Source organism: Engystomops pustulosus, chromosome 2, assembly GCF_040894005.1.
Source record: "Engystomops pustulosus chromosome 2, aEngPut4.maternal, whole genome shotgun sequence".
In the NCBI taxonomy this organism is placed as follows: Eukaryota; Metazoa; Chordata; class Amphibia; order Anura; family Leptodactylidae; genus Engystomops; species Engystomops pustulosus.
In genome coordinates, this window is record NC_092412.1 from 214,052,312 (window position 1) to 214,080,134 (window position 27,823).

At 40.0% G+C, this 27,823-nt stretch overlaps 1 protein-coding gene across 1 annotated transcript in view; it reads right to left on the bottom strand.

Annotated features, from left to right (window-relative positions):
- SMTNL2 (smoothelin like 2) overlaps positions 1-18,128 on the bottom strand; it is a 71,002-nt gene extending 52,874 nt beyond the window's left edge. The window contains exon 1 of the mRNA XM_072138089.1: positions 17,645-18,128. Within this exon, the coding sequence (XP_071994190.1) occupies positions 17,645-17,992 (348 nt within the window). The 5' untranslated portion in view covers positions 17,993-18,128. The remainder of the gene's footprint in view (positions 1-17,644) is intronic.
- Between the last annotated feature and the right edge of the window lie 9,695 nt (positions 18,129-27,823).

Sequence of the window (27,823 nt, forward strand, 5' to 3'; positions counted from 1 at the left end):
GCAATCTATCAATAGCTGCCTATACAAATCCTTCATGTTTGTAGGCACTTTCCAAAAATAAACAATTGAAATCCTCTGCAACTTACGCTTGTACTTTCTTCACATTGCCAACTGCATTTGGCAGACAAGACAGAATAGAAACGCTGCACTTTCTAGGAGAGTTCTTAGTATGTGAAGCCTCGTGTAAACACAAAGTGACAGGACTAAACAAATGTTCCTGAGCCAGACAGACTCACTCCAAATGCTCCACATTCACCAAAACCCTTTCATATTCTCACCTTTTACAATTTTCTCGTTTTTAACTCCCTTCGCTCTCTCCTTTAGGCTGCAAATGGCCTTACTATGCTGACTTCTTATAAATCATTTGTATCCAGCATTTCTGGTTCTTTCTGTGTAATGCTGAATCTCCCAGGACATTATTGTGACCTGGGTATGGTCCTGTATAATGCAATGGGTACTGAAAGTATTTAGACCCCTTAAAATGTTTCACTCCGTTTCATTGCAGCCGAATGGCAAGATCAAAAAAGTTATTTTTTAGCTCACAAGTGTACACTCTGCATCCCATCTTGCGGAGAAAAACAGAAATGTAGATATTTTTGCAAATTAATGAAACTAGAAATATCATGTGGTCATAAGTATTCAAATCCTTTGCTGTGACACTCATATTTAACTCATATGCTGTCCATTTCTTTATGATCCTCCTTGAGATGGTTCTAATCCTTCACTGGAACCCAGCTGTGCTTAATTAAACTGATTGCACTTGATTAGGCACAAACCTGTCTATATAAGACCTCACAGCTCACAGTGCATGTCAGAGAGAACTGCCCACGGAGCTCGGAGACAGAATTGTGGCAATGCACAGTTTTGCCCAAGGTTACAAAAGACTTCCTGCAGTACTCAAGGTTCCTAAGAGCACAGTGGCCTCCATAATCCTTAAATAGAAGACGATTGGGATAACCACAACTCTTCTTTGACCTGGCTATCCAGACAAAATAAACAATAGTGGGAGAAGAGCCTTGGTTAGAGAGGTAAAGAAAGAACCCCAAGATCACTGTGGCTGAGTACCACAGATGCAGTAGGAAGAAAGTTCCACAAAATATCACTGCAGTCCTCCAGCAGTCGGGGATTTATGGCAGAGTGTGCAGACGGAAGCCTCTCCTCAGTGCAAGACTTATGAGAACCTGCATTCGTTTGCATAAAAAAAAAAAAAAACACACAAAGGACTGGAGAACTTCTTAACTAATTCACATTACTTGGCTTCTTGAAAGTTTGGTCAATTATACAGGAATGACCATGACTGTAGTGATAGTTTATTTTAATGAAGGAACATGAAAACGTGATAAAAGGAGGATAACGTCAGCGGGTTTAAATATTATAAGAAAACTTACAGAAAATTTCAAAACACAGACATTTTCCTTTTACAAAAGGGTGACAAGGACAAGGAGTTACATGTACACATCCATGCAGCTTATATAACATGCAGTTCTACAGTTGTCAGCTGTACATAAACACAAACTAAAATAACCTCTCACGACCACCATGGGTAAGCACTGGGCACATAACAACTACACCCTGGAAGGTGTTTATAGCTGGCGCTACGTAACCCTAGCACAGAATACATACACAAAGTGACATGTTTAGAGTCCCGTAACTTCAGACGAAGAAGCTCCTTAGTGTACAGGAAGACTAAGACAGCTGAAACACAATAAATAAGAAACATCTGCTTACATCTATTTTTGTCCTTGGAATGGAAATAGTTACTTTGTTGCTTTTTACAGTGTAATAAATACATAAATATTTTACTTGTGTTGAAGGCCATGGCTGGACTACATGTACAGTCACACGAATGAAATATATAACAGCGCCTGTAATTGATACAAAAAAGGTGAAAAAATTTGTGTATCACTGCAGAAGGAAAGCACAAAACTTAATCCAAATAAGAATATGTGGTTGCTCTAGTTCACACATTGATTCACATATAGAAAGTCTTCCCACTGATTCATCATACAGACAACTGAAACCTATATCAAATTTAGACCTCAAACACTTTGTGGCCTTCAGCGTTGCCCCTGTGTACACATTTCATTCTGTATCCCAGTATACGTATGAATTAATAGGGTAAGTAAACATTTCTTTATTTCAGAAATGAATAGAACAGGTGGTAATAGTTAATCCTGTAATATAGGTCATTAAATAAAGCAGCTTCTTTGTGTGTTTTTCTGCTTCTTTCTCCAGTAGTGAACAGTGTATATGAAAGAGTTCTGAGGACTGTCCACTTCAGACAGGTTAGGAGGCTGATGATTAAAAGAGGTTGTCTTGAGATTAAAAAAATAGCTCCGCACCTGACCATGGTTTGTGCCATTATTATAGCTCATCCATATAGAGATGAATGGAGCTTTGTTTCAATATCATATACAGGCAGTCCTGGGTTAGGTACAGGATAGGTTCTGTAGGTTTGTTCTTAAGTTGAATTTGTATGTAAGTTGGAACTGTATATTTTATAATTGTAACCCCAGCCAAATTTTTTGGGGTCTCTGCGACAATTGGATTTTAGAAATGTTGGATTCTCATAAGAACCAGGATTAACAATAAAGCTTCATTACAGAAACATGTGATAACAGATATAGCTGTTTATTATAGCCTAGGGCTGAAGTACAGTAAATTAGCAACATCCACCGGTCCGTTTGTAACTAGGGGTCATCTGTAAGTCAGGTGTTCTTAAGTAGGGGACTGCCTGTACTACCTATGGCCAGGTGTGGTGCTGTTTTTGGACAAAAGCAGCTAAGTTTTTCTACCTACGGACAACCCCTTTTAACTCTTTCCATTCATAGAGAATATTTCTGTTGATAATTCAGGCTTTATAGGAGATGACTTAATTAGTTTTCCCACAAATGAGCAATCACTCTATATATGTAGCATAGGAACAGGAACCAAGCCACCTTTATTAGGCGATGAATGGAGATCACCAGCGGCTTACCCACTGCAGATGGCATTGTAAAAAATCCAATCCAAATTCTGCATAGAAAATTTACACCGCTTAATGGCTTGTGATGCAATTATTAACACCTTTGGGATTTTTCTCTTGACCAACTCCTTTCCAGCAGATATAAAATGATGCACTATGGCATGCAGTATGGAAAAATATTGTCGTATGTATTAAACAGCTATAAAAGAGCAGGAATAATATACCATAATTTTGTCCTGACTGTATAGAATAATATGCTTCGATATGTAGATTCCCTTGTCGCCACTCTACCTAACATAATAGGATGGAAAATGTGACTGCAATATAAAAGCATCCGATGTGAATGGAAATTTATGCTGGCTTAGGACTTATATAAGAACCACTTTAGATTTTGCTTACTTGGAGCTAACAATAAAATGTAAAACAGTGACAGGTCTCCAAAATATCTGAAAATTAGGAATGAAAGTCTGTATGAAAAAAAAAAAGTATAGCTTCGGGTGTGGGTATTTATTGTAAATTCTGTAAATTTAAATTACGGGCCGTCCCCAGGCAGGGGAATTTTGAGTGCCGGTGTATGATAAATACCACGCCCCCTGTCAGCGTGGATACATCAATGTATCAGTCTGGCTGCCACGCAAAACTATGCCAAGCCAGTCCTTGCGTAGTTTTGCGTTCGGCCCACTTCCCCGTCAGCCATACCATTCTACACAGGTGGTATAGCAGCAAAAAAAAAATATCACAATTTCTTGAAAAAAAAAAATAAAATGCTCGCCTCTGGGTTTGTTCTTAGGTTGAATTTGAATGCAAGTTCGGAAGAGGTATATTTAACTCCAGACAGATTCATTTTTGGTGTCTGACAATTCGATTTAAAAAATTTTGGGTTGAAAAGGAACGAGGATTTGCAATAAAGCTTAATTGCAGACATCATTTAACAAGCAGAATCTTCAGTAGAACGGGGCATTCTCTGATGTGATCAGAGAGCAGTAAGGTCCTGGAATACAGTAGAGGGGAGCTCGAAGAAGAAAGCACAAAAGCTTAGGAACTTGTCTGTTAGTGAGGCTTCTGGCTCCAAAAGCAGCCAGAAGAATGAAATAAACTTAATGGTTCTGTATTCTGCATTCATATCTCATTTGTTGCCTCTGTTTTAAGGATACATCTAACACATCTTAAGGATTCCCAAGGTATCGTTACAAAGGAGGTCAGTAGCATATACCAATGTATGAACATACATCCTCTCTCGCTCAGCTCCTCACCCTGAAAGCGAAGAGTACTGATCATCATTAAAAGGCAGTGATGTGCTGCTGCCAATGTCCAGCAGTCTTTCTGGACCTTCCATGTCTTCCTGGACCTTCCATGTCCAAGGGGAAGGGGGACCCCATTAAAGAGTCTCCTATGGGGCACTGCCTCTCCTAGTAACGCCCCTGCCAGTAGCTATACTTCATATTCCCCACCCACAAAAAGCATACATGCTAGACTTCACAATGTTGTGGGAACATACTAAGGAGGATTATTATTTTTGCCGCTAGGTGTTGTTTTTTGCCCCCCACTTGCACGGCGATGTTATATTGTGGCTCACAGTCTTAATGTATTTGGCGCAATGCAACAAGAACAAATGAGCATCAGAAATGCCAAACCACATTCATGAAGGGGTTTAGAAGTTGGTAGACTTGCTTTTCGTTGGGAAGCTAGTGCAGAAAGTGTGTCTAAAGTGTCTATAGTGGTGCTGCCATGTAATAAATATGGTACACATAACGCAGCAACAGAACGCGGCCGCCAAAAAACTGGCACAAAGTGATTAAAATATGTCCCGTATTGTTTTCCATAAGCAATGCTACCTCCATACATCTGATGCCAACATTATTTTTTTTGTTGTATCCTCTGGTAAAGTAGGTAGAATAAGGTTATATCTAGTAGGTTAGAAGTCTATGGGTCTCATTCCTTTACTCCTAATGCTTCCAGACACTAAGCTTCTAATCAGTGACATCAAACTCTCCTTCTAGTATACATTATGCATAATTCTCTTGTCTAGCGGGAGGCTTTGTAAGACTAAGGGTCAGGATGCATTGAGTGGAGTAGAATTAAAGCACTAATAGAAATGGGCGCTATATTTAGAAACACAACAAGTTCCCAGGATCCCAGAAATAGATGGAACACTTAAAACAGGTTTTTACCTGCTGGTGAAACAGACTTTAATCCTAACATCCCCTGAAAATACACGAAATAATATAACTAGGGTAATTATTTATTAACCAATAATAAGTATACACAAGAACTTCTAGGTAATGCATAAACAGGAGGACAAGCTAATGCCATAAACCATATATGTATACATAGCTCAAACTGTAAGTTCAGTTGTTATAATTTAGAGGTACAGGCAGTCCCTGTGTTACATACAAGATAGGGTCTGTAGGGTTGTTCTTAAGTTGAATTTGTATGTAAGTCAGAACTGTATATTTTATCATTGTAATCCCAGACAGAACTTTTTTGGTCTCTGTGACAATTGGATTTTAAAAATGTTGGATTGTCATAAGAACCAGGATTGACACTAAAGCTTCATTACAGACACCTGTGATAACTGTTACAGCTGATCATTGTAGCCTAGGAATAAAGTACAATAAATTACCAATATCCAGAGGTCGGTTTGTAACTAGGAGTCGTATGTAAGTCGAGTGTTCTTAAGTAGGGGACCGCCTGTAACTGATTTAAATTTGTATTTTTTTGCATACAAGTCTTAGTACAAAAAAAAAATCTGCTTACATTGTGGTATATGCCACAGCCTTTTGAAGCTGTGAATTAATAAATGATCCAACAAACTACTGACGGAGTAATAAGATGATGTGAACAAGTTCTCATCTCGGTCTAATATTCCTAATTTAGTTGTAGAAGATGTTGAGGTAACTATCCCATCTGAGCCCTTGTGCACAAAAGGATACACATGATAGTCAAAAAACGATACAAGATAGTCAAGAGCCACAGGAGTTTGTTAATACAGTACATGACTGGAAATAGCATAAAACAAAGCATTAAAGAACAATTAATGTTTCAATTCTGAACATTAAAGGGGTTGTCCGACTTTATTAAAAACTGTAGATGTGGGTTGGGAAGAACCCATCCTTCCCCTGTGCCAGCTCCTGTAAACAAACTGGGGCGCGGCTTCAACAAATGGCGGTGTGGGAGACCAGGAGGAGAGTACGGGAGAGTAACAGCCCAACTCTAGAATTTTTAAACAAGTCGGACAACCCTTTTAACCAAACCAATTGCAAACAAAAATATAAAGGCTTGGGACTTTTCTAAACTGAACCAGAGCCATCAACTCTGACAAATTTATCTGGCTATTAGTAAAAAGCCAAGTGCACCACTGTTTTTCAAACTTTTTAAGGGTATCTTATATGAAGTGATTTTTAACTGAAATTTAAGGGATTAATCCATCTGGCAGTTTCTATAAAATCTATGTTAACATTTTATCACTATCTTATTGACACGTATTGCTGAATCTATCTTCTACCGGTTCTGATCTACTGTGATCAGTCGGTACAACCCAGACTATGGAGTGTACAGTTTCACACACCGACCACAGCACCAGAGGCGAGACTCCTAGCATCATAGCAGTATAAAAGGAGCTAGTTCATCCTCTCTAAACAGCAGTGCCAAACTGTAATCATGATTTTGCAGGGAAGAAGGGACTCCTTGCATCATACATCCCTATGACCGTTAAACAGTACACTGCATGGTCCATGAAAGTGCCTTATATTGTGTATCCAGCCGAAGGATGTATTCTGCTGGTTTTAATTGCATCGCAGATATCAGATCCCATTCTGAACAACAGAAAACTGTATCTCTCTTGCACAGTGGGTGGCACATTCTGCTCCAGCTCTGAACAATGTAGTTATAATTGTTATCCATTGCTGGCTCCTCATCTTCTTAAAGTCTACCCTCATTGGGAGAGATGGGAAGCTCCATACACACTTAAAGGTCAGTCAAACTTACAAAACTACTGTCTTCTGATAAATTTCATCCAATGTTTACGGGTGCCATCAGATTTCTGTTCAATCAGTAAAAAAAAAGCTATTCTTCTTCAAGATGAAAATTTCAGGCAGATCCGCTTATGGCCTGTGCGTCATTTGTGTGTGTGGTCCACTCAAACGCCTATGACAAGAGAATATGACTGCTCAGGCATTCATCTCATGAACGAGATCATTTAGCCAAAACAGCTAGAACACATCCAGAACACACGTACTTATGCACAAGACCTTCCTCTACAAATTCAACAAAGAAAAAAAAAATATCTCTGACCTTGATTTCACAAGAATATATCCACCATGGTAAAAAGTATGAGACTAAATTCCAGATTGCTAATTAAAATGACATGTAGTCAGCTAATAAACCAGCAATTTTAAGGCTTTGGTTCAGCAGACATCTCCATCTGTATGTAGCAAGAGTGTGCTGTGAAGTGAAGCCATCTGTTCGGATCATGTCTAGCCATATAATACAACATGTTCTTCTGCTCCTCTTGACTAACAATAAATAAAAGCTGGAAAGTTTTGCAAACTTGACAAATGCAACAAGCTACAGCAAAGGCAACGAAGGACAAGTCAAAGAGAACCATGTAAATCTGTGCATCACCAATGTTGTAAACTAGTTTTAATGGCACACTTTATTTTATAGTTACATAATACTATCTATTATTAATTAAAAAAATACTACATAATGTCATTTTTGATAAGCCTAAAAATGGACTGACCCTGGAATTACCAGGGAGGATGACTGGTCCCATTATGAAGCTATTTTCTTGAAGGAAGCTCTGTTTTTGGCCCATAAGGCCATTGCCATACGCTGGATGGCTGATCGCTCTCCTACTGTCTCTCAGTGGAAGAAACTAGTTAATCTGACTCTACCTTACGAGAATATAGTTTACAAACACCGCAGCTGCCCGGATAAGTTCCGAAAAGAGTGTGGGGCTCTTGGTGCTCTTCCCCAGATACCCTTTTTAATGATCGCAGTCTGAGAGAGTCTCTTGTCCCTTTTCAGTGAGTGCAATACTCGATGGAGGTTATATTACTATAATTTTACATATTACAGGTGGGCACCCTTCCTGCACTCCTCTGTGCACTGTCAACAGGAGGGATTCCTTGTTCTCCAGAAATAGGGTGGTGGGTTACCTTATTGCCTAACCATTGTTACTACCTTTTCTTTATCTCCATTTCTCTCTTGACACCTCTCGACCAGGTTGGTTACTATGTAAGGGTTGGGGAGGGGTTTACTGGATCGCTGTTTTTGTACTGATGTTACCACACATGACAAATGATTGTGTAAAGATATATGCTGTTATATCTGATGTACCTCAGCTAATAATCCTTGTTTTGTGATGTTGCACCATTTCATTTCTGTGCCAATAAAGCGATTTAAAAAAAAAAAAATGGACTGACCCTGATAGCCCTGAATAAAATTTGCAGCAGTTTCCTATTTTACATCACAGGATGTTTACAGAATAAAGAAAAAAAATCCCTTGAAGGAGTTTGCTAATTAAAGAATGATCTCAAATTTTGATCCACTAGTGATGTTTACACAATAAAGATCCTTTTTAACCCCCTTACTTTACAATTTTACTCAGTTTTAGTTTTATTGCTCTTTTAGCACCTACAACTCATTGTAAAATTCCAGAGTGTGTGTGAGTACTCTCTAAGCAGACACTTCATGATCCCTCTGTGCTAGGAGATGGTTTGTGTTGACTATGTGCTTAGATTATAAGGGTACAGGTTTATCTACACTAATTTAGCTTTTTAAGATTCTACTAGTCTCTGACACAGAAAAAGAGAGAGGAGACAGATCAGAGATGAAAGATTATGAGATCCATGTGATTGATATAAAACACAATGACATTCTCAGCTCTGCTAACTCACCTATGAGACACACAGAGTCAGCTCTGCTATATGCCTCTCTCCCCCTCCCCTGGATACAGACCTTATCTGTCTTGTAGAGGAAGTCTTTGAACACTGCTTACCAGCAGGAAGTGCATGTGTCTGAGCTGGTCCTGTAATTCAGGTGGGAGGGACAGGAGACAGAGAGTACTGCAGTGTGCAGACAAGAGAAGCTATTCCTTTAGAAATATAGGACCATAGTCAGAAGATTTATGGTTGTATCCAGGGACAACAAAAATTGAAAACACCAGGATTGATGGAGACAGGTTGGAATTATCTCTGTGAAATGCAGTATTTTTGTTAATAACAGTGAATTAGAGAATGTGTTATTTTGCTACCCTGCATCTACAACTGGCTGATGTAATTCCTTATTAACACCCTAGGCTGCATTCACATAATGCATTATGGTTACATTTTCACAGCATTTTTAAATGCACTGCAAATGCATTGGGCAAAATGTATCCCAAAATGCATTTTGTGAACACGGCCTGACTGTTTAGCAAACTCTCCCATTGACGGCTCCAATGTATTGCTGGCTGTGGCTTCTACAGAGTTCACGCAAGAAAAAAAAATCTGAAATCAAAACCAATATGGCATGTTTCACTAACTAGTTTTAATAAGTAAAAATCAAAATCAAATGCACCACTGGGGGAACAGAGTGGACTTGTGACTGCATTTGAAACTTCTCACTTCACAAATGTGTCTACATCATCTGTATATACAACATACGGTAAATCTGCAGTAACTTGTCTGAAGTTGAGTAGGTTGGCAAAAAGTCTCAAATTTGGCATAAATCTGAAGCCAATTTTCAAGATGCCTAAAACATTTTTGATATTTTGATAACTGATATAATTGCCCTGAAAATGTGTACACCTGTTCGATGCACAATATGAAGACAGGTGTACACATTTTCTGATCATAAGCTTGGGGGAAGATTATTTAAGTAGGGGTAATGGGCCCATTGAAACACATAGGGGGAATTTATTAAGACTGGCATTTTGAAAGTCATATTTAATTCTGGTGCTCCAGCGCTCGTCGCTAGTGAATATGGTCACAAACTTAGCCATTTCCGACCGGAAGACCAGAAAACTGGCAGAGAAGTCATAATGCATCTTCATAGGGTCTCAATTTTTTACTGGTCATTCCTATACTATTAATTTATCAGGTTTGTTATAGTTATTTTCTGTACAGAGATTCAGTATACCCCCACACTCACTTTTATGTGGGAATAATTGGGTAAGAACAGAAGTAGGACAGTATGTCCAGAGGGAAATAGGTCACATTGCTGGGTGTGCTGCTATCAACTTACTTTTGATACTTTTCATAGCAAGTCATTTAAATTTAGTACATAATCTGTGGATCTCTTTGTGCACCTTCTCATGACCTGTATACATTTCACAGCAGGTGGCTTCATCATCATTATTGCGAGAACAGTCCTAGTGACACAACCACCGACTTATCCACCTGTTTTACCATAATAAATCATGCAACCTGCGGTGCTGAAAGGGGGAAGGGAAAGAAGAATGGGAAAGGTTAGCCATAAACATAAAACAGCAGCGTCACTCAGCTATTTCAGCTGCACTCCATAGCGCACAGCAGGTGACTTTCAGGAAATCGTGAAACAGTGTTATGTATGGCAATGTCAAGATAGTAATACAAACTGATCACAACAGGAGCCGTGTGTGAATCAGCACAACGTATACATACTATGATACTCTGGGAGAGTCCCCCTGGCAAGACCTGTACAGATGATGACCCCCAGAAAACTCATTTACACACTGGGATGTTTTGCTAGGATGGGAACAATTTCACATGAAAAATGACTCTCATCAAAAATTCCTGCTATTCCAAAAGTTAGACCAACAGAGTGACTGTTTAAGGCTTTTACGCACATTGAAATAAAGTATAAAGAAACTTTATATTAGGTCTTATAGAGAGGTAAAGTAACACAAATCTTAAAAATAGGCTGTTAAACAATTGTTGGGCCAGTTAACGTATAATCACAGATTTTACGTGACGCGCCGCAAAACTATTGTATAAAAATGACAGTAAAAATACACATTTCTCTTGTAAAAGTAAGTCCCCCCCCCAATGCGGCAGCATTTATATCTTATAGAAGGTTAGTGCTTTATGAAAAACATGATGCGTCAATGTAAAAGTAAAATTACACAATAAATATACTATAAAGAAATAAAACACCACATAAACAACCAATGAATAATATAGAAACCTACAGTTTGTTCCGATTTTGCCGTGACCACCTTTTTTTTTTTTATAGATTTCAATTTTCTAGGATAGTTAGTAATTCTCTATATAAGAAATGCAATAACATAAAACTATAACTTTAACAAACAAAATATTTCCTAGAAAGATAAAATAGTCACAACAAACCTCAGCACTTGCTGAGCAGGGACTATGGGATTACCTGAAACGCACAGGACATGCTGAGGATAAAGCTTCTGCGTAGGCTCTCTGCGGGACAGTCTGACACAATGACTAGGCAAGGGGCTTCTTAAAGTGGTCAGCTATTTTTAACAATGGCATGAAAGGGGGAGGAAGGAAGGAATTCCACACCAAATGTCCAGCAGTGAAAGACACAAGTAGGGGAGTTCTAGATATAGCCACTTGATTACTAGAAATTGCCCTGCAATACTGAATTCTTTGAAGATATCAATTACAGAAACATTGACGCTAGCACTATCATCTGAAACTTCATACGTTTCAGAAAAATACTGATTAGCTTATACTTTTATATGGGGAAAAAAAACATACTGTAGAAAATTTCTGATGATTAATTTATGTGAAATGATCATAGATAAAACTTTATACTTTGCCACTATTCCAGCACTGTCGCTTGATTGGCTCCCCTTACGACATTGCATACATCCCATGTCACCGCTGCTATTACTGGTCTCCATGTATCCTGTAGGTCTCCTTCTATACTATGGAGGCCAAAAGTAGTCTGCAGTAATGACAGGCAGTATACAGCTGCCTCCCAACTATGGGACAGTCCTGGCTTTTGGGTGCTGTCCCACCTGACCAGAGGTATGTGCCCGGTCATTAGCTCTGACACAGAGTAATAACTTGAAGCTGATGGGCCCCAGTGCTTCCTGCACCATCACTGTGATTCTGCTTCTGTTGCATGTAGCAGAGCCGGGAGGCGTGATGTGATGGTGTCATCTGCCTGCCAGCCTCATAGCTACACACAGCAGGAGAGGAGAGAGAAACTGCTGTTTATTATTTTACTGTAGGGGAACAATATGAGGGGAGCTTTAATATCGTATGAGGGGGAGTTGGGGGCACAATATCAGAGGGAGCCACAAAGTGACAGGGAACTTGGGGAACCCAATGTGAGAGGGAGATGGAGGCACTGAGGGGTATATTATACTGAGTGTGACTAAGGGTGGAGCAAAAGGTGCTGTCCCCCTTTTCTTCTACAAAAGTTGGGAAGTATGAGTATACGGCGTATCATCACTGCAGCCATGTTAACAATGAATCGCAGGATGAGGAGTGCGATGGCGCCAGAAGCAGAGGGATAAAAGGAACAACTTAGGGTCTTTTATTTTACGATAATTTCTTGATATGGCCATGTTTATATCTCTGACAATCCCTCATAGTACCTTATATTGTAACTGAGAACAAACAGAAAAACAAGTGTATTAAAGTTGTCCAGTTGTCATTTGTATAGAGGTCGCAAGTGGCCGCTGGGTGACCTGCCCTGAATAGCATGTCACAGCAAGCGTCAAGCCATATAAGAGCTTAGAAGCCATTCCCTGGCCAAGTCTTCTGGGACAGATGGGGCAGGCGAGTTGATTGAAATGGTTTAAAACGCATACATGTATGGCGCACAGGTGCTGAGGCTGAGGCCTTCTTCTTATAGAGTTGGGGTCTGCTGCATATTGCCCTGTATTAACACTTTCGATACTGCCAGTGACATTTAAAAGTTTTTTACGATCGATGTGATGTGATGCCACACAGGTGCACGACTCATTACAGTAACCAGAGCTGAGTGTTATAACAAGTTGTGCACCTGTGTGACATCACATGACCATGGACCAGTAGTATGCAATGAAACTTTCTACAGAAAGGCAGCAAGCAGAGATCTAGAAAACAGTGATGAACCCATCACAAAAAGCAACGTATATTGGATAATTCTATAACTTTTCACTGTACAAAAACTAACACTTATGTCCCAAACTGGACAATCCCTATTAAAGTTGTACAGGTTCAGAATTGATACTTAAAAGGTTTGGAAATAATGCATAAATTATATAGTAAATTGTGTAACTTTTCATTATAGAAACAATAACATTGGTGGGAAAATGTACAACCCATGGATACGTCAATTATTTTATGATTTGCTTCAGATTCTCGGTGGATTTCAAATCTGCAGATCATTTTCATGTGCACAGTAACTTACAACTCTCATTAAATACAAGGTTACTGAAACCATACCATAAGTGGACTGCAAGCACACATACGCTGCAAAACTAAGTTTATACATATAAAAAATTAAGATACATTTCTTTCCTTAACAGAACTAAAATAAATAGTAGTAACTATAAATCTTTAACCTTTATATGACAAAGATATAGCACTAGATGTAAGCAATTTATTTAAGGCTCCAAGTCACCAACAGCAACTAACCGAAACACCATGGGAACTAAGAAATAGGAAAAACTGTCCAGTTCACCAAAAGGTGCAATTAAAGCTGAAAACGGCTGAACAAGATTATATAAAATTTACTGATGTAAAGGAAAATCTAGAAAACCAATACTTGTAACACATACCATGTACTGGCAGCTTTTCATTTGTGGTGTAGGTTATTATCAGGAAAGGGATCTGTAACTGTTTTGGTTTTCGTGGGTCATTTCTATGGTTTACCATTCTCTACAGGGATATGGGCTGATGGAGTCCTGAGCTATAATCACTACACGTGCCAAGCAATGAATCACTTCAACCACATAAAGATGCAGCAGAAATTTACAACCACAGACTTTACGAATCCATGATGCTAAGTGTGAAATCCACAGCCAAATTCCACAACATATCTACAATATACAATATAGAGGGCAGTGGATTTCAGTATCTGCACCTCACCAAATATATGCACAGATATTTTTTATTCTAATAATTATTTCAAGAGTAAAAAAAACATAACCTGGTTTTATCTCATTGAACAAGGGAACTTAACACTGTAACACCTGAAGAAGAGCAGACAAAGTGCTGTAGCTCAGAAGTGTTCTTCTTGGGTATGACCAGGGGTGCCATCAGGGGGGGTTTAGAGTGACTGTGTTCAGGGGGCCCCAAGGTGGTGAAGGGGCCCCAAGTCCCAGAAACCCCTCCTCCCTTCTCAGGAGCAGGTAACTCACTGTGCACATAGGGCCGGATAATTATTCATTGGGAGGACCCACAAATTTTGCCAGTTAGAAGCCGTAAACCTCCTAGTGACAGCCCTGTGTATGACTAAACACATCATCCCTCAACCTCTGCGTTTTTAGTCATTTTTCTTAAAGGGTTTATCCAGAGGTTGAAAAACATGACTGCTTTCTTCCAAAACTTCCATGACTTGTACTGGAATTACCCCTCCACTGCATAGGTTTTTGGAAGAAAGCAGTCATGTTTTTCAACCTCCAGACAACCCCTTTACATTGGAGGCTCAGCAGAAGTGATGCATCCAAGCCTTCTATGTTTTAGATTATGTAAGGTTATGTTTTATTTCCCTATTAACAATTCCTATGATGTTTTTTTTTAAAATCCAATTCACATTCATTATATTATTCTCATATGACTATGTATTTACTCTATATCGTCTTATTTTATTTTCATATGACCCCCATGATTTGTAAAGACCTGCAGAACATGACATAAATAAAGTATGTATTTTGTCTTGTTTCCAATAATGATAGTTATATATGTTGTATTTTGGGCCCTTTATAGCATACTTATTTGTCTTTGTTGTATTGAGCTATATAAACAAAGATTATTATTATTATTCAGAACATAAAATGCTGATTTTGCTTCAGTGTCTCACAAAGTGGTGGTTGCTTGTATCATAACTGAGATGTCAGAGCTTGCATGTAAGGCCTCACATAGGTCAATAGAGGGAAGTGCAGGCTGAGTACAGTTTTTATAAACGGAGTACACTTCCAGGTTCTGTGCACTGGCCAGCCCCAGAAATAAAGCTGATATTCTCCATTAGGGCTCATGCACAAGAATTTTTTTTAGCATGATACATGATTATTTAATGTGGATTTCTATGGGCTCATACGCATGGTATGAGTCCCTGTATGTGAGACGACTGCCTAAGGCACGGGTGTCAGAGGTGTCACTCAGAGCCCTCTATATGGCCACCCTTGCCATCTCCCCAGAGCAGGGTTCGCTAGACAGGACTCACACCTCCTGCAGTCCCAAGCAGCCATTGTAGAAGGAAGCTACAATGATAATCCAAACTACTTCTCCTTCTTTCTACTGTATTGTTGTCCTCAGGTGCCTATACAATTTAAACCTGTGACAGAGCAGGGAGTAATAAGTTACTGCTTAAATTGTCGTATTGGCACTTGGCAAAAAATATGTGGGTGTTGGTTGTAGTTTGGGCACTCTAACTAAATGCTTATCGCTAAATAAAACTATATATTATTTTTCTTCTATGGTGCAGCTTTATGACCATTCCCAAGTCAAGTTGTCATCATCACATAAAATACAGGGTTCTAGGTGAAAGGTATTCCCATAAAGTTATATGTAAGCGGAAGCTTTAGGTTCAGAATCTCATACAAGACACTGAAAAACAGCGGTGTATTTACCACTCCTCATGTATATGCATCTCTCCAATTCCTGCAGAAGATTCTCATGTTTTTCGGAAGGAAAATTAGGACGAAAATATGCTCTACTATTTTACGGACCAGTCACGCGGCCTATAAATTAATGGCCGCACTGATCTCAATGCATTGAGTGCAGCCATGTGCCACCCATTCTACAGGGCCGATTTTCCCCTTCGCATACCACTGTCCTTTCAGCTGATGCAAAGAGAATGGGATCATGCAAGTTAATAAGTCTGGTGAACAGTCATAAAACGCACCGGACACTGTCTGTAACAAAGCAGCATGAGATCCATGATCTGTTTACATTATTTTACATATACAATGATCAAAAATGGATGATCCCAGGCAGTGCAAAACATTCTAGCACAATTATTCGCATACACAGGCTGCAATGTGAACATGTATTAAAAGGCAAGCACAGCTCTGTCTACTATACTTTATTTTAGGACTTGGGGGATACAATTCCAGCCTTTATAATATTTCTTTTGTTTTTTCTCCCTATTTTCAAATTTGTAGTTTGCTGAATATAAACATTCTTGTTACATCTTAAAACTGAAACCCTGTCCTTAGCTAATGACGCGCCCAGTATAGGGGATTATTGTGTGACCACAGGGGGTCCAAGTCCCCCTTAGACTTCCAGAAGTCTTTGCAGCGCTGGACAAAACTTATCCTGAGCTACATTGACTTCTATAAAACTTTAAGGAATTTCTAAGTGACACTCTTTTTGGGATGAGAAAATCCCAGGCTGTATTAGTCAGCTCATAATGTGGGCTCTGCCAGTCACAGGAGGACCCCCTGCAGTCAAATATTTATAAAAACCCTTTCAACTGTAATAGATCCATCTATTCTCCTTGTGATATACATCAAGCACGTAACATCACTACTACACATCCGATCTCTGGTTTGTCACAATATAAGTAACATGTATCAGGTTTTCAGCCTCTGGATGTAAAATAGAATGTTTCCATCCACTGACAGCTAGCAGAGATCTTCACAATAAAGAACTCAAAGTCACAGAGCTTTTACTTTACAATGTTACAACTTTATCTACATCTAGTCCCCAAATGACTGTAATGAATGACTATGCTGATGTGGTTCTTGTGCTTATGTGGATCTCACCTCTGGGTGAATGCACTCATTTCTTACTACATGTAGAAGGCTTATTCACATACATGTTTCAATTGCACGTCCACAACAAGACGCGTCTGTCTTCAGTCTGTTTGGTGTCAGCATTGTAACTGCAACATTTTTTTTGCACGTCCATATGGCATCCGTTTCACATGCATAAAAAAATACTGGATGTTCTACAAAAATTATTTGCCAAAACACCTGGTTCCCAAACATTATCGAAAAAAAACAAAAAAAAAAACGGACCACATATGGCTGTAATCTTTTTTTCTTTTGCGGGCATTTATTAATTGTGCTGTTTTGGTGCACGAATTGTGCTATAATTTACATTGGGATGTTAGATTGTGGCACAAGGGGTTAATGAATTGTCTCCATATTCATGAAGGTGAAATAAAACTCTGTAGACCAGGGTGAGTGTCGAAAAAGACCAATATTTTAGTGCCGAAACTTGAATAAGGCGCAACAAGGCAAAGAAAAACACTAACAAAAAACAGTCGGGGGACGTCAATAATAAATGCTGCTCCATTGCATTCTACTGGATAGAAATATGCATGATCCAATTTTTTTTTCCCAATGGACCACAAGTTGTAGAAATAAATGGATTGGCACATAGACCATCAAGTGTCTATGTGGAAATGACAGATCTGGTACAGAAGAAAGTCACAGATGTGTATGAGCCCTAATACAGTAATATGTGTGGAATCTATGCAAAAAAAAATCTACCCCAATTTCTAAGTCTATGAACCATTGCACATTATTCCCCGCTGCTATGATGGAGAATCCCTCTAAGTGATGTAGAGACAGGCACTGACCTGGGCTTTGGCGGACACTGAGAGCAGGGCATGGCTGGAGTACCTGGCCTGGCCCTCCCCGCTCTGCCCCGCTGCCCGGCTCAGTGCTTCCACCTGGCGGCTGAGCTTCTCCACCTGCTCCCGTAGTCGGCGGTTCTCGCACTGCAGGTCGGTGACAGTCCGGGAGAGCGGCGCCGCCAGCCTGAGCACGTCCTGCAGCTGCCTCTCCACCCCGCGCCGGAACTCGTCCATCTCCGCCTGCAGCCCGTGCACGGCCCCGCGCAGCGGGCACACGTCCTCCTCCTTCTCCGGGAGACTCGTGCAGCGCACCGCCGGCCACACCGACACCTCCACACCCTGGTGATCCATAGCGTGTTCCCCTCCGTGCCGCTCACACAGTCATGTCCTGCTATCTACTACCTGCACTACTAGCGCTAGCTGCTACTACTACACTACACACAGCTCCACTACTACTCTGCAGGCTGCTACAAGGAGATGCTCAGCCAGGGGAGGGACAGAGGAGGAGGGGGAGGCACTGGCTGGGTTACCATGCTGTGCCAAAATAAACAGCCCCCTTATCTATCTCCACAGGAGGGGGAGAGGTGACACAGATGAGCACAGGCTGAGGAGGGAGATGACCAGGGCTCATCATGTCAGCTCTGCTCTCATGGGGACCACAAGTATCCTCAATATACACACTAATCTGCTGGGATATATAATATATTATATGTACATGTCACATGTCTTTCACTGTCTGCTCATCCCATTACACAAAATAACACCATGTACTACCTGGATGTGAGAAACTCACCCTATGAATGAAAAAGTACATGGATGAAACTCCGATGACGTCGCAGTGCGGTCAGTTTTCACGCTCGTGTTTCTAGGAAGAAGTCCATCGCTGTAAAAACCTGACACTAGGACAACAAAAGCCGATTGTTGGATAGCACTCGCCTGAAATCTGATCAAAATCATTTGACGTTCACTTTGTGGGCGTTTGGCCTTTGTACAAAAACCCTGAATATACTGGGTCCGAAGCAAAATCTGTACTGGGGCCTCTGGATATAACATTCAATGTACTGTTATCTTTGTACTGTATGTGGAAGAGACACATAATGGGCATGATACAAGGAAGAACTAATGTGCATTACTGGAGGGGAGGTCAGAGGACAGCTGTCCACATAGACATTAAGGGATATCTACCATCAGATTTACTACAGACTGACATGCTCGTTACCTTAGGGGGGTCTGGGCACCTCTTTTCTTTTGAACCCTTGTGTTCCAGAGAAATTAACTAAATTAAAAAATGTAAATCAGCCAGGGACATCACCCAGCTGTCTGCAAGCCTTGCGCATGCGCAGTAACACTTTGCTTGCGCAGCCATCTCCAGCCAGCCGCACAAAGAAACTGTTAGTGTGCATGCGCAAGACTTGCTGGGCGACATCAACCGCTGCCTACAGTGCCAGCAGGCGGTATGACCAGCCATAGCCAGAAGCTGCTGCAGTGATGTGCGCTGGAGCTCCTCTGGCTCATTTGCATATTTTTAGAGAGTTAAAGGGGTATTCTCGTCTGGGCATTGACATCCAGATTCATTAATCTGCCATATATAAACATTTCTTCAATTAAATGTTATTAAAAAAAATGTGTGAAGAAAATTTGACTCATAAATGTAGTGATATGGTCCCTTAGGCCCCTTTCACACTTGCGTTTTTCAAGCACGTTTTCTGCGCGTGCTTTTGACATGCAGAACTTGCATTGCATTCTGACCCATTGTAACCAATGGGTCTTTTCAGACTTGCATTTTTTTTCACGCACACACGCGCGTTTTTTTTAAACGCGCGTTTAAATCTCAGCATGCTCTACTTTTGCAAGTCACGTGCGTGAAAAACGCACCATACAAGTCTATGGAGATGCATCAAAAACGCATTGCACTCTGAGACACATGCAAGTCCAATGCAAGTGCAATGCGTTTTTCACGCATCAATTGCCATAGAAAAGATAGAGCTCAATCCTGAGTCCATTTCCCGTGCATTATCTGCGCAAGAAAAACGCATTGAAATTGCATAAAAAACGCACGTGAAAAACTGAGACACTGAACAAACTCTGACTGAAAACTGATTGCACTCTGATGCAAAATGTGCGTTTTTCACTGATCAAACCCTGATCGCACCCTGATCAAACTCTGACGTGAAATGCATTTCACGTCAGAGTTTGATCAGGGTGCGATCAGGGTTTGGTCAGTGAAAAACGCACATTTTGCATCAGATGTGTGCGTGAAAAAAAATGCAAGTCTGAAAAGACCCATTGGTTACAATGGGTCAGAGTGCAATGCAAGTTCTGCGCGTCAAAAGAACGCGCAGAAAACACGCGTGAAAAACGCAAGTGTGAAAGGGACCTAAATCTCGACATGCTCTACTTTTGCAAGTCCCGCGCGTGAAAAACGCACCATACAAGTCTATGGAGATGCATCAAAAACGCATCGCACTCTGAGACACATGCAAGTGCAATGCAAGTGCAATGCGTTTTTCACGCATCAATTGCCATAGGCCCCTTTCACACCTGCGTTTTTCACGCGCGTTTTCTGCGCGTGCTTTTGATGCGCAGAACTTGCATTGCACTCTGACCCATTGTAATCAATGGGTCTTTTCAGACTTGCATTTTTTTTCACGCACACACGTGTGTTTTTTTTAACGCGCGTTTTAGGCCCCTTCCACACTTGCGTTGCAGATCACGTCAGAGTTTGATCAGGGTGCGATCAGGGTTTGGTCAGTGAAAAAAGCGCATTTTGCATCAGAGTGCAATCAGTTTTCAGTCAGAGTTTGTTCAGTGTCTCAGTTTTTCAAGCGCATTTCAATGCAATTTCAATGCGTTTTTCACGCGCAGAAAATGCGCGTGAAATGGACTCAGGACTGAGCTCTATCTTTTCTATGGCAATTGATGCGTGAAAAACGCATTGCACTTGCATTGCACTTGCAAGTGTCTCAGAGTGCAATGCGTTTTTGATCCATCTCCATAGACTTGTATGGTGCGGTTTTTTTTGGCATTTCATGGCACAATTTATATATATATACCTACTGCCTGGTAAGTAGGTTTCATCAACATTCTCCCACAGTGACCAGAAGAGCTTTCAAAACACTGGAGCACATTTACTTACCCGGTCCGCGGAGTTCACCGAAAGTGCATTGTCCAACAATCATGCACTCTGCCGCAACTCCCGTGCGAAATTCGTATCAATCGGATCATCCGACGGCACGCCCCGCGATATCTGCCGCATGAAAGCCAGCGCAGCCGCGTCACAATCAGATCACGTTCAACACAATCCCGGACCGAGCCCTCTCCATAGCCGGTAAGTCTTTGCTGCATAATGCAGCAAAGGCTTTCCGGTAACACCTGCGATCGGTGCTACCCTGTTTCCCCTAAAATCGGACATCCCCCGAAAATAAGTCCTAGTAGAATTTAGTTCAAGCTTAGAAATATAAGGCCTCCCCTGAAAATAAGACCTAGCGGCAGTCATTGCTACAGCTCCCCCCATGCCATACATTAGTATTAGTAGATCATTTAGATACCACAAGAGATTGTGACATGCGTGAAGAAATCGTGGGATAAAATCCCTGACTGTTGTGCTGCAAATGTGATACAAGCAGCTACCAGGACAAGAAGGGGATCATTTAAGAAAACTGCTATTGCTAAATGTGAGAGATTGGAGCCAATGATTCCATTAGAAATGGAGTCACAATAAATTGTACATTAAATAAGTTTGGAGAGTTGTAAGGATGTTAGAGAAGTTTTTCTGTCCAACAATAAATGTGAAATATTTTTCATCGAAATACAAAACATCCCCTGAAAATAAGACCTAGCACCTGTTTAGGAGCAAAATTTAATATAAGACACTGTCTTATTTTCGGGGAAACAGGGTAGCACCGATCGCGGGTGCTTTCACGTCGATTGCCGCCGGAAATGTTGCCGGCGGCTTCAAAAAGATGGCGGCGCACTGGCACCGCCATCTTGCCGCGGATCGTCGCTCCCCGATGACGTCACGGGGAGCGGCGATCTGTTGCCATGACAGCTTCACGTCTCACGAAGGCCCGAAGCTGTCTCGTTTTAATCCATTCATTACAACGTGCTATCAGCACATTGTAATGTATAATGAATAAAATCCCCATATACTGCCATACTGTAGTACGGCAGTATATGGTAGGATCGATCAGACAACCTAGGGTTAAAGTACCACAGGGAGTCTGAAAAATAGTAAAAGTAAAAATAAAAAAAAAGTAAAAAAAAATTATAATAAAAAAACTAAAAATTCAAATCACCCCCCTTTCCCTAGAACTGATATAAATATTAATAAACAGTAAAAATAATAAACACATTAGGTATTGCCGGGCCCGAAAATGCCGATATATCAAAATATAATAACAAGTTTTCACTGCGTTTAACCCTGTAACGGAAAATAGCGTCCAAAGTCGAAAATGGCATTTTTTGCCATTTTGAAAAATATAAAAAAATGTATAAAAAGTGATCAAAAGGTTACACAGTCCTAAAAATTATAGCAATGAAAACACCATCAAAAGTCGCAAAAAATGACTCCACCCACAGCTCTGTACACCAAAGTAGGAAAAAGTTATTGGCGCCAGAAGATGGCAAAATCCCCCCAAAAAATTTTGTACAGGAGGTTTTAATTTTTTTAAATGTATGAAAACATTATAAAACCTGTACAAATTTGGTATCCACGTAATCGTAGTGACCCAAAGAATAAAGTACAAGAAGAAAACGTTGCAAATGCGTTTTTTCACCATTTTCACTGTATTTGGAATTTTTTTCCCGCTTTCCAGTACACGGCATGGAATATTAAATACCATCACTACAAAGTTGTGACGCAGAATATTAAATACCATCACTACAAATTTGTGACACAGAAAATAAGCCATCACAGAGCTCTTTATGTGGAAAAATAAAAAAGTTATAGATTTTTGAAGGTGGTGAGTGAAAAATGGAAGTGAAAAAACTAAAAAAGGCCAAGTCGTTAAGGGGTTAAATACCTGTCACAGAAGTGCAATACCTGAAAACGGTGCAAAGTCCAATGAAAGTGCGATCTGCGACCCTTAGTAAAAAAAGCCCCATTGTGTCAGCTGTTTCACAAATTCCGTAATAAGAACGACTTGTTTTTCATTGGCTAATAAAGTTTACAAGTCTTTTGTATGTGTCACCGGACTGATGAACCTCTGATATTCTGCGCTTACTCATTGCTTGAGTGGTCATAAATATTAAGAAAAATATAGACTAAAGTTATAACTACTGTGATCACTAGAAGTCACAATAAAACAATATATTCTACTGCTAAGTGTTTACACAGACGAGTAGAACACACAGTGCGGAGAAGTCATAATTTACTGGCTTTGTCATAGAGAACGTAATAGCTGAGAAGTGTACTTCATCATCTATAGCAGACTACTGCCGGGAAATGTTTATAGAAAGTATTAAGATTTATTAGATGAAAAGATTCTGACTAAACTTATCAAGACAAGATAATACTGTGTCAGAATAGATCAAAAACGTATGTTACATTATGTTCATAGATATTGATACATTATAACCTATAAGAATGACTGTTGAGGAGAATATCTTATTCCTAATGTACTTCCATACATATGTATCCTATAAGAAGAACAAAATATGCCACTGCCAGACCAACCCCTGGGGGTTAGCGTCTTAAGATTTAAGAAATAATGTGTATTGAAATTCAGCATGCCCAATCTTTTTTTCCCACTATATACCGGTAATACAATAAATAACACTGGCTCAGGGATCACCCCGATTCCAAGGGTTATGTACCTACAAGTGATACAAGCACAAAGGACTACTAAGCCCATAACTGCTCTCCTACTGTTATACCAGGATAAAAAAGTAACAAGTTGGTTTAAAAATCTCTTTAAGGGTTGTCCTGCTAGAAAAACAACTGTCCATATTCATTTGATGGAAGTTGAAGAAGTGGAGCTCCCCTACAAAATGTACACACTTTTATTACACGTGCCTTTTCTCTGGAAGAAAAGAACATGGCTGTCAAGAGTCTCATGATGATGACCCCCTGTTGTATCATTGGCTGATAAGGAGCAGAGTTAAATTTGTAGGCCAATAATATTCACATTATTTAAATATCTACAGTACAAGTTAAAACTATTTTATTTGGAATCTGTTCTCTTGCTGGACAATCATGCTGTGAAAAAGACTCAATCTACGATTTACTGAAGCTTTCTCTACTGGCCCACAATGGCCTTGTGTACTGTTCACTTGGACGTATTTTGTAGTGCGTGGTTGTCACTATCCTGGTAACACGGCCATGGCGCCTATTTTTTATCCTTGGCGATCTTATTCCAGTTCTAATGCAGCGCAATCTGCCTCGCTCAAATGTACTCCCCTCTCACAGCTGCATTAGCAACATGGCAGGGCCTGAACATCACTCACAACTGCTCCACAAATCAGTCAATGGAACATTTAAAGGAAATCTACTATTTGATTTGATGCATTATGAAGCAAACATACCTTGAGAAGCTGTAGCTACACTGATGTAGGATCATATCTTGGTTAATCCCTGTGCTGAGTGGTTTTGCTGATAAAACAGATATAACATTATGACAATGAAGCTCTGTGTCTTCTTTATCTGCTCTGGTGCTTGCTTTGCCGCTTCTCATAGCAGGAGAGTTTCTCTCTGATTGCATTATCATCTCATGCAGTTCTCTTCCTGCCAGACAGAATAATCAATTGCTGCACCATCCCCCAGCTGCTGTGTTTGAGTAATTCAGCTCAGGCTGATTAGTGCTTGACTGGTCATGCTTAGTCATTCTTTACATAGCAGCCATTTGCAATTCCAAGCTCCTGTGTAATGTGTAAGCCAGCTTTCCCAAGGTCCTGAATGGTATAATTGTTTTTTCAGCAAAACTGTTCAGCTCAGGGATTAACCAAGATATGATCCTGCATCAGTGTAGCTACAGCATTCTCAAGGTATGTTTGCTTCATAATGCATCAAATCAAATGGTAGGTTTCCTTTAAAGTGAACTAACATCCTAGGACAGAGTTGTTACATTGTGTGAAATTTGGACTCTAGAAGAACTAACTTAAAAATTCTTCTGCCGATTGAGGAACTTTTTATATTGTTCCAGAATATTAATATATATATTGGTGGTTCGAGTAAGTATGCATAGTCAGTAATTTAAGATATGCACTGTGCATGGTAGGACAGTCCTCACATAGGTGATAATGTTGGTCTGTTAATTAGGATTATTTTTCCTGGAGTATTTAGCGCAGAAGAACAAAAGTCCATTTTGTTTTCCAAGTAAGCCTCAACTTTGAGGGGTTTTCCTAGGATCTGTTGGTAATAGTAGAGATACCATCCAGTACAATAACAATAAGACCTTATGTATGTTTCTTTTTTCATGGAAAAAAAAATCATCTAAAAAAAAATCTGCATTGAGCACTGTGTACACAGTGATAAGAAAGGCAGAGATAGCGATAAACCATTTCTCTATGGGAAGCCTCTGTGGAAGGAGTGGTTGTCACTGTGCAAATGTAGACTTTTCAAGGACATATTAAAACATGGAGTAATATGTCGACCCTCTGAACATTTAGTCGTCTGGTGAATGACACGGGGTGAGCTGATATGTAAATGTACCAAACCATTTATAATAAATCTGCATGAAGTATTGCGCAAATTTATCTAATTCCACACTGTAGAATATTATAGATTGGTTGGGCATAATTAATAGACTCCTGATACAATATGCAAAAGATTTAAAATGTGATATCCATAAAAATATTTTTTTTTTTCATTTGATTCATTCAGTGATGCAGACAATATACAAAATACAGAAAAAAAAATTCAAATGGAATGTAACAGTGGGCAAAAGTTTCAGTTCAATAAAATATTTGGAGCAGGCGTACAGAATAAATAGTACATTGTGCCCGTTTAACTCAAGATTGTAGATATGGAAGCAGGTCAAAAATTCTTGATGAATGCTTTAGGATTGTAAACAGAGAAACACTTTTATCCGTACATGGCTGCCTTGTTCTAAGTTCTAAATTATGGAAACAAGTTGCAGCTATAATGAATTATTCTAGTGACTAATTGGCATGTTTAATGCCACACACTTTCTTCTTGTCTAGGCTGTCCATCACAGTCCATCTTTATACATTATCCTCCCTACCACTGCTTATGCATCGTGTTATACTTAACCAGGGATTCTGGTATTTTGTTATACAGCTTCATACCCTGCTGCCCAGTTTGTCAAATGGGTCATCAAGTTCCCTAATAAAATAACCGAGCTCCTGATAAAGCTTTAAAGGGCACCTGTCATCAGGTCTGTGTCACTAGTCCTGTCACTACTACCTAGAGCAGCTCACATGGATCCCACCCCAGCCTTTATCTAGTCAATTCATACATTAATCATTTTAAAATCATCTTTTCTTTATTATGTAAATGAGGCTGGTCACATGATCAGAGGCAGTGATGTCACCCCTGTTACCCCTCCCCTCTCCTCCTCTGTGTGTAATGTATAGTAAAGCATAGTTAGTGTCTGTGCTGCATCTGCTGACATGCTGCATCCTCCTAGTACACAGAGACACAGACATCAGCTACACAAGTACCTGACATGTTCTGCTATAACATGGCTGCATCCTGGAGCTGTTGTATCTTTCACATACACATGTACACACAGGCTGCAGGAGGCGTGGCCACCAGCAAGCACATGGAGCAGCCATTGCATGGAGCAGCTGTCAGTCAAGCACTGGGGGTGTGGCTGTACCTCCCACTCATGAATAAGCCAGACAGCTTGAATATGCTAATGACTCATTGGACATTTCACAGGTCATTTGCATACAGATTTAGGACCTCATTGCTTAAGTTTACAGGCAAGTAGAGGGACAATGAAGGGATAGAACTAAGAACTAATAAATCACTGAAAATGTCTGAGCTGAGTTTGGACCACAGAAATCTTTAAAGGAAACCTACCACTACGGATCTACCTATTAAGGAAGTTCTGGTGGTAGCTGAATCTAACAAATGTAAGGATAGCCCTTTTTAGGACTCCTTTACTCCTCTCGATCTTTTCTAATCTTTAATCAGGGAATATGCAAATTTTTTAAAGAGGCTACTGAGGCATGGAGTAGCCGGAGCTGAGGCTACTTGTCCCAGTAGCCTCTTTGATCCTCCTACCCAGACATCTTCAGTGCGCAGCTACAAGGAGCAGAACACAGGCCAGACACTGCGCGATCCCGGCTCCAAAGCTTGCAGAACTTCGGCTTCGCGGACGAGTGCGCACAATGAGCTGAAGATATCTGGGTAGGAGGATCAAAAAGGCTACTGGGGCGTGGAGTAGCTGCACCGTGTAACCTCAGCTCCGGCTACTCCATGCCCCAGTAGCCTCTTTAGAAAATTTGCCTATTACCCTGATTAAAGATTAGAAAAGGGCTATCCTTACATACGTTAGATGCATAGGTAGATCCGTAGTGGAAGGTTTCCTTTATGCTGGGGTTATCATTGGGATCCTTTCACACAGCGATTATTCTCACTCATTTTACATTTTCAGAATGTACATTTTGCACTTTTTGTAAATTTACTTTGCTGCTACTCCCATGGAGAAATTGGTATCCAACTTACCTGTACCCATCATAACATTTGGTGGATAAACCCTTTCAATAAGTGTATGAATAATCCCACAAGTTGCTCTTGATAATATATTGAGTAACCATTTCCAGCAACACATCTGTTCCAAACAAATTCTTTTTTTAGTAATGGAATGTGCTATGAGGTCATGATTTCAATAATTGATTACAAAATTATTTACAATTACATTTGCTTAAGACTCAAAAGAATATATTATTCCACAGGAACCAAGCTTTAGTTTGAAGCAGTCAATGAATTAAAACCGGATGGCCTAAAGGTAATCATTACCTTTAGGCCTAATTCTAAGTTCTTAAGTTGATATGTAGGACCGATACGTAATCCGTCCTTGTTTTATATGTTCTTTTCAGAATACATTTTTGTGTTTTTAGGTTTTATTTGTTCCTTCTCTCTGTAATTGATTTATAATTGACAGATACTCAAGTATTTACATGTCAGTCAAATGTAAATATAATAACTACACCACCGAGAATATATACATATGAACAGGAATGTATAAGCAAGAAATGTGTTGTCGGGAAATGCAT